This window comes from Barbus barbus (genome assembly GCF_936440315.1).
Source record: "Barbus barbus genome assembly, chromosome: 15".
NCBI classification, from domain to species: domain Eukaryota; kingdom Metazoa; phylum Chordata; class Actinopteri; order Cypriniformes; family Cyprinidae; genus Barbus; species Barbus barbus.
In genome coordinates, this window is record NC_136743.1 from 7,419,106 (window position 1) to 7,433,090 (window position 13,985).

At 37.7% G+C, this 13,985-nt stretch overlaps 1 protein-coding gene across 1 annotated transcript in view; it reads right to left on the reverse strand.

Moving 5' to 3' along the window:
• LOC306880959 (uncharacterized protein) overlaps positions 1 to 13,985 on the reverse strand; it is a 35,591-nt gene that overhangs the window by 18,553 nt on the left and 3,053 nt on the right. The window contains exons 2-16 of the mRNA XM_079434758.1: positions 9,736 to 9,793; positions 7,810 to 7,895; positions 6,147 to 6,366; positions 5,821 to 5,991; positions 5,498 to 5,736; positions 5,232 to 5,387; positions 5,055 to 5,150; positions 4,844 to 4,933; positions 4,140 to 4,280; positions 3,713 to 3,915; positions 3,390 to 3,628; positions 3,066 to 3,288; positions 2,751 to 2,983; positions 2,488 to 2,654; positions 200 to 257 (exon numbers count right to left, since the gene is read on the reverse strand). Coding sequence (XP_079290884.1) covers positions 200 to 257; positions 2,488 to 2,654; positions 2,751 to 2,983; positions 3,066 to 3,288; positions 3,390 to 3,628; positions 3,713 to 3,915; positions 4,140 to 4,280; positions 4,844 to 4,933; positions 5,055 to 5,150; positions 5,232 to 5,387; positions 5,498 to 5,736; positions 5,821 to 5,991; positions 6,147 to 6,366; positions 7,810 to 7,895; positions 9,736 to 9,793 — 2,380 coding nt within the window. The remainder of the gene's footprint in view (positions 1 to 199; positions 258 to 2,487; positions 2,655 to 2,750; positions 2,984 to 3,065; positions 3,289 to 3,389; positions 3,629 to 3,712; positions 3,916 to 4,139; positions 4,281 to 4,843; positions 4,934 to 5,054; positions 5,151 to 5,231; positions 5,388 to 5,497; positions 5,737 to 5,820; positions 5,992 to 6,146; positions 6,367 to 7,809; positions 7,896 to 9,735; positions 9,794 to 13,985) is intronic.

Consider the following 13,985-nt stretch of genomic DNA (forward strand, 5'->3'; position numbering starts at 1 on the left):
CTGTACAGTTCCAAAACGATGCATAGAAACACAGGTTAATAGATTATACTGAACAGTGGCAAATGCACAGCCAAAAGGTGATTTAAAAACACACAAAAAAAGAAGAAAATAAACAAAGTGAACTTCAACTCTTCTGCTCCTCTTGAATTGTTCTGTGTACAGTGTTGCTTGAAGATGGACACGTTCGTTCATTACTTGCCCTCATATTTAGGGTTGACCACCGTCGTCACAGCACTCTTGTAAATGGGATTCTCACCCTGGAGATCAACATGAAGAGAGGATAATTAGATCCACCTTTAATATAACTACACAGTTGCCAGGTTAGGACACTTCACAGCAAATACAGTAAACTTTGGTTGCGAAAAAGAAAAAGTATATTAAGCATCACAAAAGGCACACAATCAAACACAAACACTATTACATTTTATGCAAGAAATATATCATACAGAAATTAAAATGCAATCATCCTCAGGCCATCCAAGATGAGTTTGTTTCTTCTTCAGAACAGATTTTGATATATTTAGAATTATTTCACTTTATCAGAACAAACTTGCAGTGAATGGGTGCCATCAGAATGAGAGTCCAAACATCTGATAAAAGCATTGTTATATGATGGACTGGAGTCATGTGGATTATAGTAATGTTTTTATCCGTGTTTGAACTCTCATTCTGATGGCACCCATTCACTGCAAATTTCTCCAAATCTGTTCTGATGAAGAAAGAATCTCATCTACATCTTGGATGGCTTGAGGAAGAGTACATTCACATTTTTGAGTAAACGATTCCTTTAAGGATCAAAAGTTTTGTGTTCCCCAGATCGTAAGTCATACAGGTTTTGAACGACATGCTGGTGAGTAAAATGACATAAAAGGCATGTCCTAATAATTAGTGAATTAGATCAAATTACTGCAAATGACAATTTAGAAGCTGTTCATATCATACATGAGTCTGTGGTTGTTGTTAAAGTCATAGAAAGACAAACAGACAGAAAGAGGAGGAAAAGAAAAACACATGCGAGCAGCAAAGAAGAGTACAGACTCAGAGTGTGACGCCCTTATTTCCATAACTTGGATTCTGGAATTTATTAATGGGGCTCTTGTATATTGGGTTCTCTTGCTAGATATGACAAGAAGAAAAGGTTTGAAGAAAGAAAGGCAGAAAGAAACAAATATGACAGAGTGAGAAAAACAGAACTGAGATAAAGATAACAAAAAGCATAAGAGCCTGTGGTTTTGACCAGTTCAGTACACATGACATATAAAGCCTGTAAATCATTTAGCAAGTAAAATGCTTTTTAATAAAATTCTAAAAAAAGTGTTCAAGTTATTGTACACTTGTTTTTTTGCTGTGAAATCTTTAATAATTTTTAATAAGTAAACATAAGTATAACGTCAAGATGAACATTTACTGTACTGAAACAACTTAAATTTGATTATCTATATTTTGGGGGGGGGGGGGGGGGGGCATTAAAATGTATCAAATATGACATCAGGATTTTGAGGAACATTTAATTGTGCATCTCTTAATCAATGTATATTGTCCACTACAATTAAAACTACAGAGCTTTGCTCATAAAACTAAGCATTTAAATATCACCTTACTAAACATATTATTGAAATATATATATATATATATATATATATATATATATATATATATATATATATATATATATATATATATATATATATATACACATATATACATACACACAGAGTGACAGTTGAAATTTATATGCATTTTATGTAAAACAGTCTGTTAGATCTCATTGATTTACATTATAATCTATCAGAACTTCATTTTATAAATAACATCATCTGCACCAAACTACATATTTTTGCTAAGTTTGGACCTCTGAACGAATTTTTCATAAAAAAAAAAAATATTTTTCCTCCATGAATATGAACAATCTCATTATATCATGCTACTTGGGCCATAAAAGCCTGGTGAATCAAATATGAAAAAATAAATAAAACAAAACACAAACAACTTAAAAAGAAAAGATTAAAACATATTCCTTCAACATTTTCATTTTTTCCCAGACTATTATTTCATGTCAGGCTTTACAGGGTTAATCTACAGCTACACCAATTGATAATTTTAGCTCTAGATGAAAGACATCTAAAATGCATTAATTTAAATAGGCCTTTGTGCATTTTCACAAGCCTCCAAGCCCTTCTTTTGCTGCAATATTCTGTAGGATTCATGAACTGCAATACTAGCAGCGCCCAGCAGGTGGCAGCAATGACCTCCCCTGCTGCCAGAGAGGCCACACCCCACGCAATGAGGCCAGACATCCCATTACAACTAGCTGCACTGTGCGAGATGAAAATATAACTATATTGAGAAATATTACATTTCATGTAGATGCTATTTTTATGAAAATAACTTTTGACAGCTTTCTCTAGGCCACTGAAATGGCTACATACATCATGACTGAATAACAGATATTTGAGATGAAATGTAACGTAAATCAGAGAAACGTACCGCGTCCCACTTGGCATTCATCTTCTCTTTCTCGAACTTGGCGAACTCTCTGCGGTCATGAATAATCATGAGCAGCTTCCAGATGAGCAGAAGAGCTAAACCAATCAGAACGATTCCTGCGACCACACCCGCTACGATAGGAATGATGTCAGGGCCAGAGGGACACTCTGTGAATACAGGCACAAAGCATTATAGGAAACAATATAACTAGTTAACTAAAAAAAATATAACTCAAGACCTACTAGTACTCATTTCTTACTTACCAAGCTCCTCCGCCACATGGACCTCGACAGTGCTGTCGTTCCTGGTGGCATAGGTGAAGAAGAACCAACAGTCGTTAGCATCACGCTCTTTGCAGTGATTGATGTAGGGCTGGTCGTTGGGCTGAGGAAGTTCCTCCTTCTTTTGAACTATTTTAAGATTGAAGTAGGCACATTCTCTCTCACATGTGTCTTTCTTGTCACCAGTACTAAATGCTCGGCACTGGACGCAATCCCTGTGAGGAAAGACACAGGTGAATATATTTAGTGCCTCTAGCTGAGCCAGTTGTTCAAGTAAAGGTCCTGTTAATAACTCACTTGTGTTCAGTGCAAACTCCAGGGCACGTTGGGCAGATTTCACAGGTTGGACCCTGAAACTTTGAGTCGGTACATTTACACACGCCACACTCACAGGTGCCCCGACCGTTACAGATCTGTTTGTTACTGGCCAGACAGGTGGAGGTGTCCAAAGAGCAGTCGCAAGCACTTCCTGTGTAGTTAGCGTCACAGATACACTTTCTGCATTCACAACGACCGTGACCTGGAAAGTATAGAAAGTTTGTAACTTATGTTTAATCATTTACTATTCCTCTACATATGTGAAGATCAGATCTGAAAAGTGTTATTTCAGCGTAGTCGTACCTCCGCAGAGCTTGTTGTTGGAGCGGTCGCAGTTGAAGTTGTCGCACTCACAGAACTTTCCGCTGTATCTCTCCTCTGGGTTGTCTCTTTTCTTACACTCACATGTTCCACAAACGCAGTCTCCATTGTTGCTGCAGATATCCGTCCCGTTATCCATGCGGCAGTTTGCATCCAGATCTTCTGTTCTCACCTCGTCTTTACTACATTCACATACCCTGCCAATACGTCCCTCATTGCACCTGAAAATAAGCAGTCATAGATAACATTATTGCCATTGATTTGGTCTTATATGCAAAAAACCATGTATGAATAATTCAACTCACCTGCATGCTCCACACTCCAGGGTACCGTTGCCAAAGTGACATGCTGGACTGTTCGGGATTCCGTCTTCATGACACTCACATTCACAGATGAAGTTGAGGACGATCTCCACCTCCTCAGTGAAGCCCAGCGGTTTGATTTTTATCGTTTCTGATTTACCTTTAGATGGACAGCCTTTAGCCGTAACTGCTACCTCAAACGTCACCTGCGACAGGAATAAAGAGCCTTGATTTGATTTGCAGTCTTTGTAGTTTTTATTCAAGTTGCTATCAAGTTTCTTTAAAGAGGAAGAGCAGATAAAAATGTGCTGAATTAACAAAGGGTTAGTTATTTAGGAAATGTTGTATCCAATGGAAAGTGCTGAACATTTGATGAAACTGTCATTGATGCAACTGCTTGAGGGTTTTAACTGGAGGATATTCTTCTCACCTGATCCCCAATGGAGATGTTGGAGCACTTTCTCCCATTTTCTCCTTTCTCGCTCACTCCATTCTTGCAGTGGGAGATGTAGGAGATGGAAACACCTTCGGGGAGCCTACTGTTCTCCAGAATGATCTCAGAAGACAGAGACTGAGAAAGACAGATTTATGAAAGCATTATTTAAAAAATTTAATTAAAATTGACCAAATTTGGACATATGATTGTTTTGGAAAAAAAACTTTCAGCAAGGAAACTTTCTATTGATTAAAAGTAACAGTAAAGACATTTATATTTAAATAGAAATATGATTTCTACAAAAATATCAAGCAGCACAGCTGTTTTCAACCGTTTATTGATAATAAAAATGTTTCTTGAGCAGCAAATCAGCATATTATAATGATGTCTGAAGGATCATGTGATCCTGAATATTGACACTTTCAATAGCCTGAGTAAATTTGCTATCACGGCAATAAATTTACATTTTAAAATATATTAAATAGGAAACAGTTGTTTCAAATTGTTTAACATTTAACATTCATAATAAAAAAATCTGAATTAAATAGCTTTAATCAACTGTTTTTACTGTAAACTTCATTGTGATATTTCCATATTTTATTTTCCAGGAACTTGTAAAAAAAAAAATCTATAAAATCTAACTAAAAGAATTTCACTAAATTGACTTTTAGTCCCTTTAGTTACTGAGATCTACTCACATTATATGCATCAATAATGAGTTTTATCACATTGCCGGAGTCGGAGGATAGCGTTCCCACAGCCGACTTTGGAATGAGGTTTTTCAGCTCCTGTAGAAAAAGATAAAAACAGTTTGTCCAGGCTTTCTTCCTATGCAGTATTTAATTTCCAGTAGTGTTACAGAATCCGACTTGCCTATTGATGTAGAGACAAAAGATGTCTTTTTATTACCTGGTAAACAGGCTGGAACTCTTTAGTTACAGCAAAAATGGTCTGAATGTTGTTTTCACTTAATTTCTGAACCAGATGTGCGATCGAAGGATAGTCCTAGAAGCAATGGAAGCATATTAAAACACCTTTACATATATTCTATATGCAGTAATTACTCAAAACTTTACACACACTTACATAGTAATGGCTCATAGTGTATGCGTTATCCTGCAGATGGCATTTCCCGTCATTAGGAAGCACGATGCCGCCCAGTTTTCCGTCTCCAGCGAAGTGGAATCCAGCATCCGTGGAAAACACAAGCAGACGGGTAACATTCCTCCAGCCGATTTGGTTCTGTAACACAATTAAGATGAAGCACAACCTTCAGTTCCAAAAGCTGACAAGTCATCAGTGTATATGTATATATATATATATATATATATATATATATATATAATACATACCGCACAGACTGCCACTTGCATGATGGCGTCGAACCCTCCCTCTGGTGAGTCCAGGTTTCCTGAGATCTGCTGTTTGCTCACAAGGTTATTAAACTGAAAACCATCGGCAGTCAAACTCAGCACGTTTTTATAGCTGAATGGGCTGGTGCAGTTCTGGTCTGATGTGCAAGGGTTTAGCAGCTTGGCTGGTGTTGTGCTGATGAACGGCATGACAATTTTTTCCACAAAGGAGCCAAAGCCTGGAAACATTGACTAAGAATGAAAGCAGTGCAGTGCAATACAATTATAGACAAATTCAGCATGGATCCTCTGAGGTTCCTTACCAATCCTGAAGTCAGATGTGATCTTTTGCATTTCAAGCATCAGGTCGGTTCCCAGGTTTTTGACGTTCTCTAAATCATCTTTCATTGAGTAGCTGAGGTCCATCAGGTAGTAGAGATCTATGGGATAATCCTCAGCCCTTTTGAATGTCAGATTGAACGTCTGAGCTTCACCTGGGTTAGAATGAGAGATCCTGGGTTCAGACTAAAGCTTTATAAGGGAGTGAACTGATTATACCGAGAAGACCATTACTTCACATGACTTTATCAAGTGATGACCTAAATTATTTAATAAGCAATCCTGGAGTTAGAAAGGGAGTATATAGTACCTGATCGGAGGTCTAGGGTGAGTTTCTGTGGTTGAATCTGGGTGATCTGGTCTGGCTTCAGTTTTACTCCATCCTTTGTGCGGTCTGTTAAAGATTGGTTCTTGTTGATGGTAACAGTTCCCCGAGGATCTTCTATGCTGGCTTTAGAACAGCCCTTCTTAATCAGAGCTTCAATCTCATCACACCGTGTGGACTTCTGCTCACCCTGTTTCAGAAAGTCCTGCAGAAAGAGACAAAGGTGTGGAGGGAAAGAGAAGAAAAAAAAAAAGAGAAAGATTATAAACACTCAATCAAAAATAGCACCAGTTGCAGCACAGTATCAGTAGTATTTAATCTTACAAAAGATGGAGCAGTTCTAAGGGACACATATAGAGAATTATGTTATTTTAGGACACTATATCCATGTTAACATATTAAATAATACTATAGTTATCTATAGCAGGGACATTCAACTGAATATGTCCAAGCTCTAAATATTCACTGTAAATTTGTGAAGTTCTACCGATGTAAAATTTAAATATTTGTAAAAATACATTTCAATAATAATTAATAGAATAGAATTAAAACAATACAATGTTAAATACGTATGTTAAAAAATTCCCTAAAACAGATGCAAAATTTGATTATGATAACAAGGGTGGGTGTGATTTGCATTAAATAAACCTGAGGGACCAGGAAAAAATTATATTCATTTTGGATAAATTAAACAAACAAAAAAAATAAGTTAAAATAAATTTTTTCCATTTGATTAAACCATGTATATAATATAAAACTATGATTTTCAAACATAGTAATTAATGGCCCAGTTTCACAGACAGGGCTTAGACTAAACAAGGATTAGGCCATAGTTCAATTAGGACATTTAAGTAATTTTTATAAACTTGCTTAGAAAAAAAACATTACTGGTGTGCATCTTGAGACAAAACAAAAGCACTGATATATTTTAAGATCAGTCAGTGAACGTTTCTTTCAGTTTAAACAGCTCAGATTTACATTTTAGTCTAGGACTAGGCTTAAGCCTTGTCTGTGAAACCAGGGGAAAATGTTATAAAATAATTCCAGAACACTCCACCTTCCTGCTATTGGTCAGTCAGACAAATAGTCCCGCCCCAAACTCACAACATTGGTTAAGCCATGTGCTAGTCGGGATGAGGATGTGCAGTGTGCCTGTTGAAACGATTAAGAGGGGGCACATTCCCAACAGAGCTCAACCCCCCACTCTTATATTACAGTGACAGTACACTTCCCGCTTTCTTTAATGTGGTCCAAGATTGGTGCTTCCTGTCCTTCCATAATCTGCTCCACATGGCAGGAACAGACATGATCACACAGGATGCTGACTCATGAGCACTGAGGGGTATGATGTGCTCAAGTTCCACTAAAATGACTCGGGAAACTGTGGGTAATAATCAACTACAGGCGAATAAAGGTGGGACAGAAGGTGATGTCACTACAAATCACTGGTTTCTTTGGATATTTCGCTCGCCCAAAAACATGTTTTTTGCAAACAGAATTGTTTGCATAATCACAGGATGTCCTCTACAGACTTGGATAAACAAATAATCCGACTACAGGAAATGGTTTCTCCCGTAACATTTTTCCCTAAATGCACATCGTTGCAAAAGCAGCCATTTCAGTCTTTAATGGTTTCGTCTGAACTCACCTCGTCTGTACACCAGCCACACTTTTCTCCGGCCTGAATGCATTCTCCACAGGACTGGGCCGAGACTTTGGTGCATTCGTTACCATCTGCACACACACACACAACAAAAACATCCATAATTCTCAATTCCCTCCTACCACTAACACAGGAAACCCAAATCAAAGAGCATTTAATAACGAACACTGTGGCCAGCCATACGCAATATGATTCCCTCTCATGAGACTGTCATTCTAAAATAGACGCAGAGTGGCCATATGCTGTAGCGAGGTCATGTGAACTGCATTAATGATGGCATCCTTACTGCTTTCTCTAAAGCCTAAATGGAAACCATGAGGCCAGCACATCCAGAATAAACCGCACAGCACTGTGGGACAGCGCTAGAAGATAAAGATGATGAATATATCGCATTCCTATTATTCTGCATTAATGCTGTGAGATTTTCTTAGATTGCACACTGCTGCCATATCTGGAATATTCCTGGAATGAAAATCGCTGCAAATGTCTAAAAGATGATCTGGACAGTATTACGAGTATTTTATCAGTCTCTGGTCTGGTGTGTGTTCTGAGTGGAGCTTCCAAAAAATAAAACAAATATCACTCAAAAGTCTGCTCCTACACATATAGAAAAGTCTAAATTTTTTATTTTTTTTGTCCTTCATTAACATGAGATGAGAACAACATCGAAGACTGCATTAAATGCAGGCTAGGTGATTTGGTTCAAAAATATTTTTGGTTATGCTGTTTGAAAGTCTCTTCACATCCCAATAGCAATCACTAAGTTAAGTGGTCTAAATGTATTTATATCGTCAGTGGAAGACATAGGACCAAAAAATGTTTGTCCAATCATATCCCTCGGTCCGAGAGCTATGATAGGCTGTCCTGCCTGCCTGTCTGTAAAAGTATGTATTTGCATACCTCCGCGCACCCGTTCACACAGGCATGATGAGTCATCAGTGCATTCCATTACGCTACTGCTGACTGAGTGAGAATGGAAGGTGTTATTATTGTAATATCATGCGCTTTGTACTGTATTGTTTTCTCACCAGTGAATGAGACAGCATCTGACAGCACTGCATTCAACCCTGCACCGACACCGTCTGTCATTATGTTGCTGGTCAGACTCTGGTCTGTCAGTGCGTGCTCATGTGTTTCAGAGGAGACGTGGCTTTGGAGAGTGATTTGCAGGGAGGGTGGGATCTTATGCTTTCAATGCTAGCTTGCTATTGCTGGCCTCTCAGAAATCGCCTACCCTACTTTTATCTCACACAAACCTGCAGGGTTCCCACACCCACTTTTTTGCCATGACAGTTTGTTTTTTAATAATTTTACAGAGATTATTTATCCAATTATGCGCTGGCACAAACCGTGTTTTTGTGTTAAAATTGTACTGTCAGGATTTACTGAAGACGCGCAGTGAAGAATTAGCGCTGAAAAGGAGTGGACAGAGTTATTTGTGTGCGTGACCTTATTGAATATGCATTTGTAGGAGTTTCCTATGGGAGGAGAATATTAAACGAATCACGCAACGCGATTTACTAACGTTTGCACTCATCAAATTACTGGTATTTGCGCCATTTTTTAACGCCCAGAAAAAGCATATCTTAAAGCAGGTGCGCTGCTCTTGGTAGATTGCGCTGGTCATTATGGAAATGATCTGGCTGTGTGTGTATTCTTTAAATGTGCGCATTGTCAGTAAATCACCCGCACAATTTTCCTCTCCCATCAGCGCTTTTATGGAATTGCGCTTGAATGCTAATTTGCCCCGTTTAGTAAATCTGGCCCTAAATATGTTAAAACTGTGCAATGCAAAATATATTCACTACAGAAAATGGATGGATAAAACACACAATAGAAGCATTTTCACTAGTGGCCTCAGATTTTTAACCCCACTGTATATCTGATGCTTTTAAAATCTGAAGTGCTTACCTAGTTGTGCCCTGCTGAGTCCCAGAAGAACTGAAATCAGGAGCAGTCTCACTTCCATCTGAAAACAACAAGCCAACTCAATGAAAATGAAAAAACTATTCTATAATATATATCTATAAAACACAATTTAATATTTATAATAATAGCATATTTTCTGCATATACAATTTAATTAAATATGGATCATTTTGACTAAACCAATAGCATTGAAAAACACTGTGACAGGAAAGGGCGTGCACATGTATATGTTTATGACTTCTCAATGTGTAGGCAGAGTATTACAAGGTCACTTCCTGTTTCTCCTAGCACGAACGCATGGTCACAGTAAAACATTCCAACAGTTTGCACAGAACTGCAGACAGAGATACTTCATGTAGCAGACAGCTTCTTATCTAAAGTGACTGTACTACAGGGACCGTACCACTGCAGTTACCTGGGGTTAACATTTTACAACCACATACTGTGAAGTCAAATATTACAGAGCAAGTTAAGGCCTATTTATTACTACTATAGTCAGCAAAGAGACACAATTACACAGAACGTTCTACTTTACGCAAGCCAGACAAGTACGTGCAGACATCCAGAAAAAGAGAGACTCTACTCCCATATTTGGTAAGACGATGGATCTGCTCTTCCCATGAAACACCTCACTGAAGAAACAAAGAGGAGGAGGTCCTTTTGCTTCAATCTGTCTAGTGTACAGACACCAGTGCCAAACACAGCTGATATAGCCTTATTAGGATTGACAGGGAGTACAAACACACAATGCCTTTTCTTAGCATCCAAAACAACACTTCAGTCACAGACGAGCTACTTTTCACAATCCAGCATGAGAAACACACACACAGCAGGGGCAAATCCAGCAAAACTCCAGCTGTTTTGAAGCAGAAGATACATGTGATATGAATTATATCAACACAAACTCATATTTCTTTGTTCGACACAGAGGCATGTGTGCTGTTGACACTAGACGGGTGGGTGAACTGCATTAGACTGAACTGTTACTCTATCTACACAACACACACGAGACCTGTGAACACTTAAAGATAAGCAAACAGTGCTTCTTTCAGTACACTGGTGCCGTTCATTTAGGCCACAGATGTGTGTGTGCTGTAAGAGAGACACATGAAGGACAGTAAGTGATTTGTCTTGGCAGAGGTGCTTTTTTTTCTAATAGCCTATTTATTCTTTTGACACCCTGTAATTTATAACTTCACTCTAATTAAAGTCTGTGAAAAATGACCCATTTTACAAACAAATGAACTTTTCGTATTGATTTGTCATATTTAACTTGTATTTGGAATTTCATACTGCATTATGTTTTAGGGTTAAAGGAAATATTCATATATACTTAAGGGATAATGTCCTGGCAGAAAATTACAAGCACCTTCTCCGTTTCCCCTAATTTCCTACATTGTATGCAATTTATATCTTATTGCTAAATGTATTGATTTTTTTTTATTAATTTTATTTATTTACCTAATTATTTTCATTCATCAATTACCTATTTTGCACTTCCTTGGTAAGAAAGTTTTTGTTGTGCTTATAAAGCAGTTTAGTCATGACATCAATTTGCAGATCAATCCAAAAAATGTCAAGTTGCTAACGTTACATTTCAGTTTCAAAACATGGGTTGCAAGCAAGCTGCAATAAAAGGACAACAATAGTTCTCAGATTCATAAAAAAGCAAGCAAACTCACATTTAGTTCATAGTTACAGTCCTTTTTATCAACTTTAAAAAATGAAGTGTGAGGTATTACTGTGCATCACTCAGCACTCAAAAATGCAAATTCTCTGTTTTCTGGATTACAAAATCAATATTTCTCTAAAGCAAACTATATTGGCATTGAAACTAAAACAGAGAGATAAAGAGAGAACAGACGCTGGACAAAACATCCTAATACATTTATTTTCTTTCTATACACACACATGTAAATGTAAATAATGTAATTAATTATCTCAAAGCCAACGGTGCAGTTTCAGCTCAGAAAATACAACTGAACTATCACTTTAAATGTTCAAGGACACACAGAGCGACACATTTCAGTCTGCTGCTGACTCAGGCATGGCAAGTTCCTATCTGAACACATCATTGATGTGTCAGAGCGTGTTTTCCGGGTTATTACTTCTAAAGAATCATATGAGGAAATGGAAAATGTCTTTATGGTCACTTGATTGATTTAATGCATCCTTGCCGAATAATAGTAGTCCTCAAAAAAAAAAACCTTACTGAGCCCAAATCTTTGAACTGTAGTGTTACTAGTGTATGCTTACATTACCCAATCAGGTTTCATTCACATCTACTAACACAGTTGTTGATGAACTGAAGTATTCAAAGAAAACTGTCTTTGAAAGATGTCATGACAATAACAGTAATTTGCAGAAAATCTCTGACTCCATGTATCTCAAACCAGTGACATCATAGTAGTCTAGTTTCAAATATAAGCTCCTCAAAGTGACCTCACTGGTCATTTATTTGACAGTTCCACATTTACAAGTCTTCATCTGTCTGGCTGACACAGAGGCAGATTAAGCTGCAAGACAGCTGGTTCTTCAGCCTGCTATTTCATTCTCAGTCGCACTGTGTAACACGATCTTCAGAGAGAGTATGTGTGTGGGAGAGACAGAGAGCTTCTCAATTTTGCCTTGTCTGATTTCCCCGAGGCTGCGTTGTGTGTCAAGGCCTTGAAAATGCAGCCCTGAGGTCTGGGTGTGTATCTACATGTAAGTCTAATGTGTGTGTGTGTGTGTGTGTGTGTGTGTGTCTGTAAGTGAGTGAGAGAGAGAGAGAACACTCCTTCAGCTGCTTGAAGCTTCTTTGATAATGTTCCAAAGCCCCGCCCACATTAAACAGGCACCAGTCAAATCACAGCTCTACCAATTATCTGCCTTCGGGCAACACATTCTCTTGGCACTGTTCTGTTGATCAGATAAAATTACAAGTGTGAATAAACTGTCATTCAATTCAATCTTTTTGAGTTCTGTGAAAAACAAAAGTGAAATTGTAAGTGAGGTATATGCATCATTCATTCAATAGCACAAACACTGTGGGAAATGTTATATAGGCCTATATTTCAGTGAAATAGAATACAAAGCAACTCTTTCAGTATCCACCAAATTTAATTTCAGATTTGTCATATTCAAATCAGTAATTCAGTTAATTAAAAGAATCAGCTGTAAAGAGTCATTCATTCAGGAGTGAGACTATACTAGTCGCATGTTTTTGATTCACCAAGAAGAACCAGGGGGCTGTTTCAAAAAACAAGTTTACCAAATAAGCCAGGCTTATTTCAGTTAGTCTGACTTATTTTGAATCAAATCAAGTGACAATAAGTCAGACTAACTGAAATAAACCTGGCTTATTTGGTAAACTTGTTTTATGAAACAGCCCCCAGCTCATAAGAGTCTTTTAATTGCATCTCTTTCAATACAGTCTGCAAGAAAAAAAGCTTTATGCCTCTTTCAGCCTGAGCTTAAACTCTGTCTTCACTTTAAGGTTGCTTTTAAACAGGAATTATTTAATGGCTGTTCTCAGTAATCCACTACCTGCTGATTTAAGTAACTGTCAAGACAAACATTAACCCCTCCACAGCAGGGCGGCCATTTCCTTAATTAAACTGCCTCACCCTGCCAACCCCCCTCCGTCACACACATTGTGATGGGCGATTATTTACCACAGACGCTGACCGACAGACACAGTCTAGGGAAACTCCACCTCTGCAGAGACACCAACTCCCACTGCAGTGAAGGTACCCAATACATTAAAGGTACAGTATCACTTTTAAAATGTTAAAATACTATACGCAAGGTTTTGATTTCTCCTTAAGCAAAACACTGCTGCATTATCAATTTGAGCAGCCAGACATGTCAACTTCTAGATCAGTGGTGTGAGTTTGGGGCGGGACCTTTTCTTTCTGAACAATGGCAGACAGGGGAGTGTTTGGGAAATTATTTTATTGTAAATCCAGACCCTCTATTGATCTTTACCATGTTACTCATTAGGCATCATTTGTGCTATGAACATAATGAAAAATTAAATATATATGATAGCATATAATTCGCAGATAATACAAGTGAAAGCACTGGCAACTGTCCACAACAAAAATGTTTTTGAGAGGCAATAACCACTTACATTTTTATTTGAATATTATATTTTATTTTGTATCTATCAACATGTAAGTTTTGAAACCAATTCAAACTAAAAACCTTCAAACTTGAGGTTAAGGTTCTCGAACCAGCATCAACTTCTCG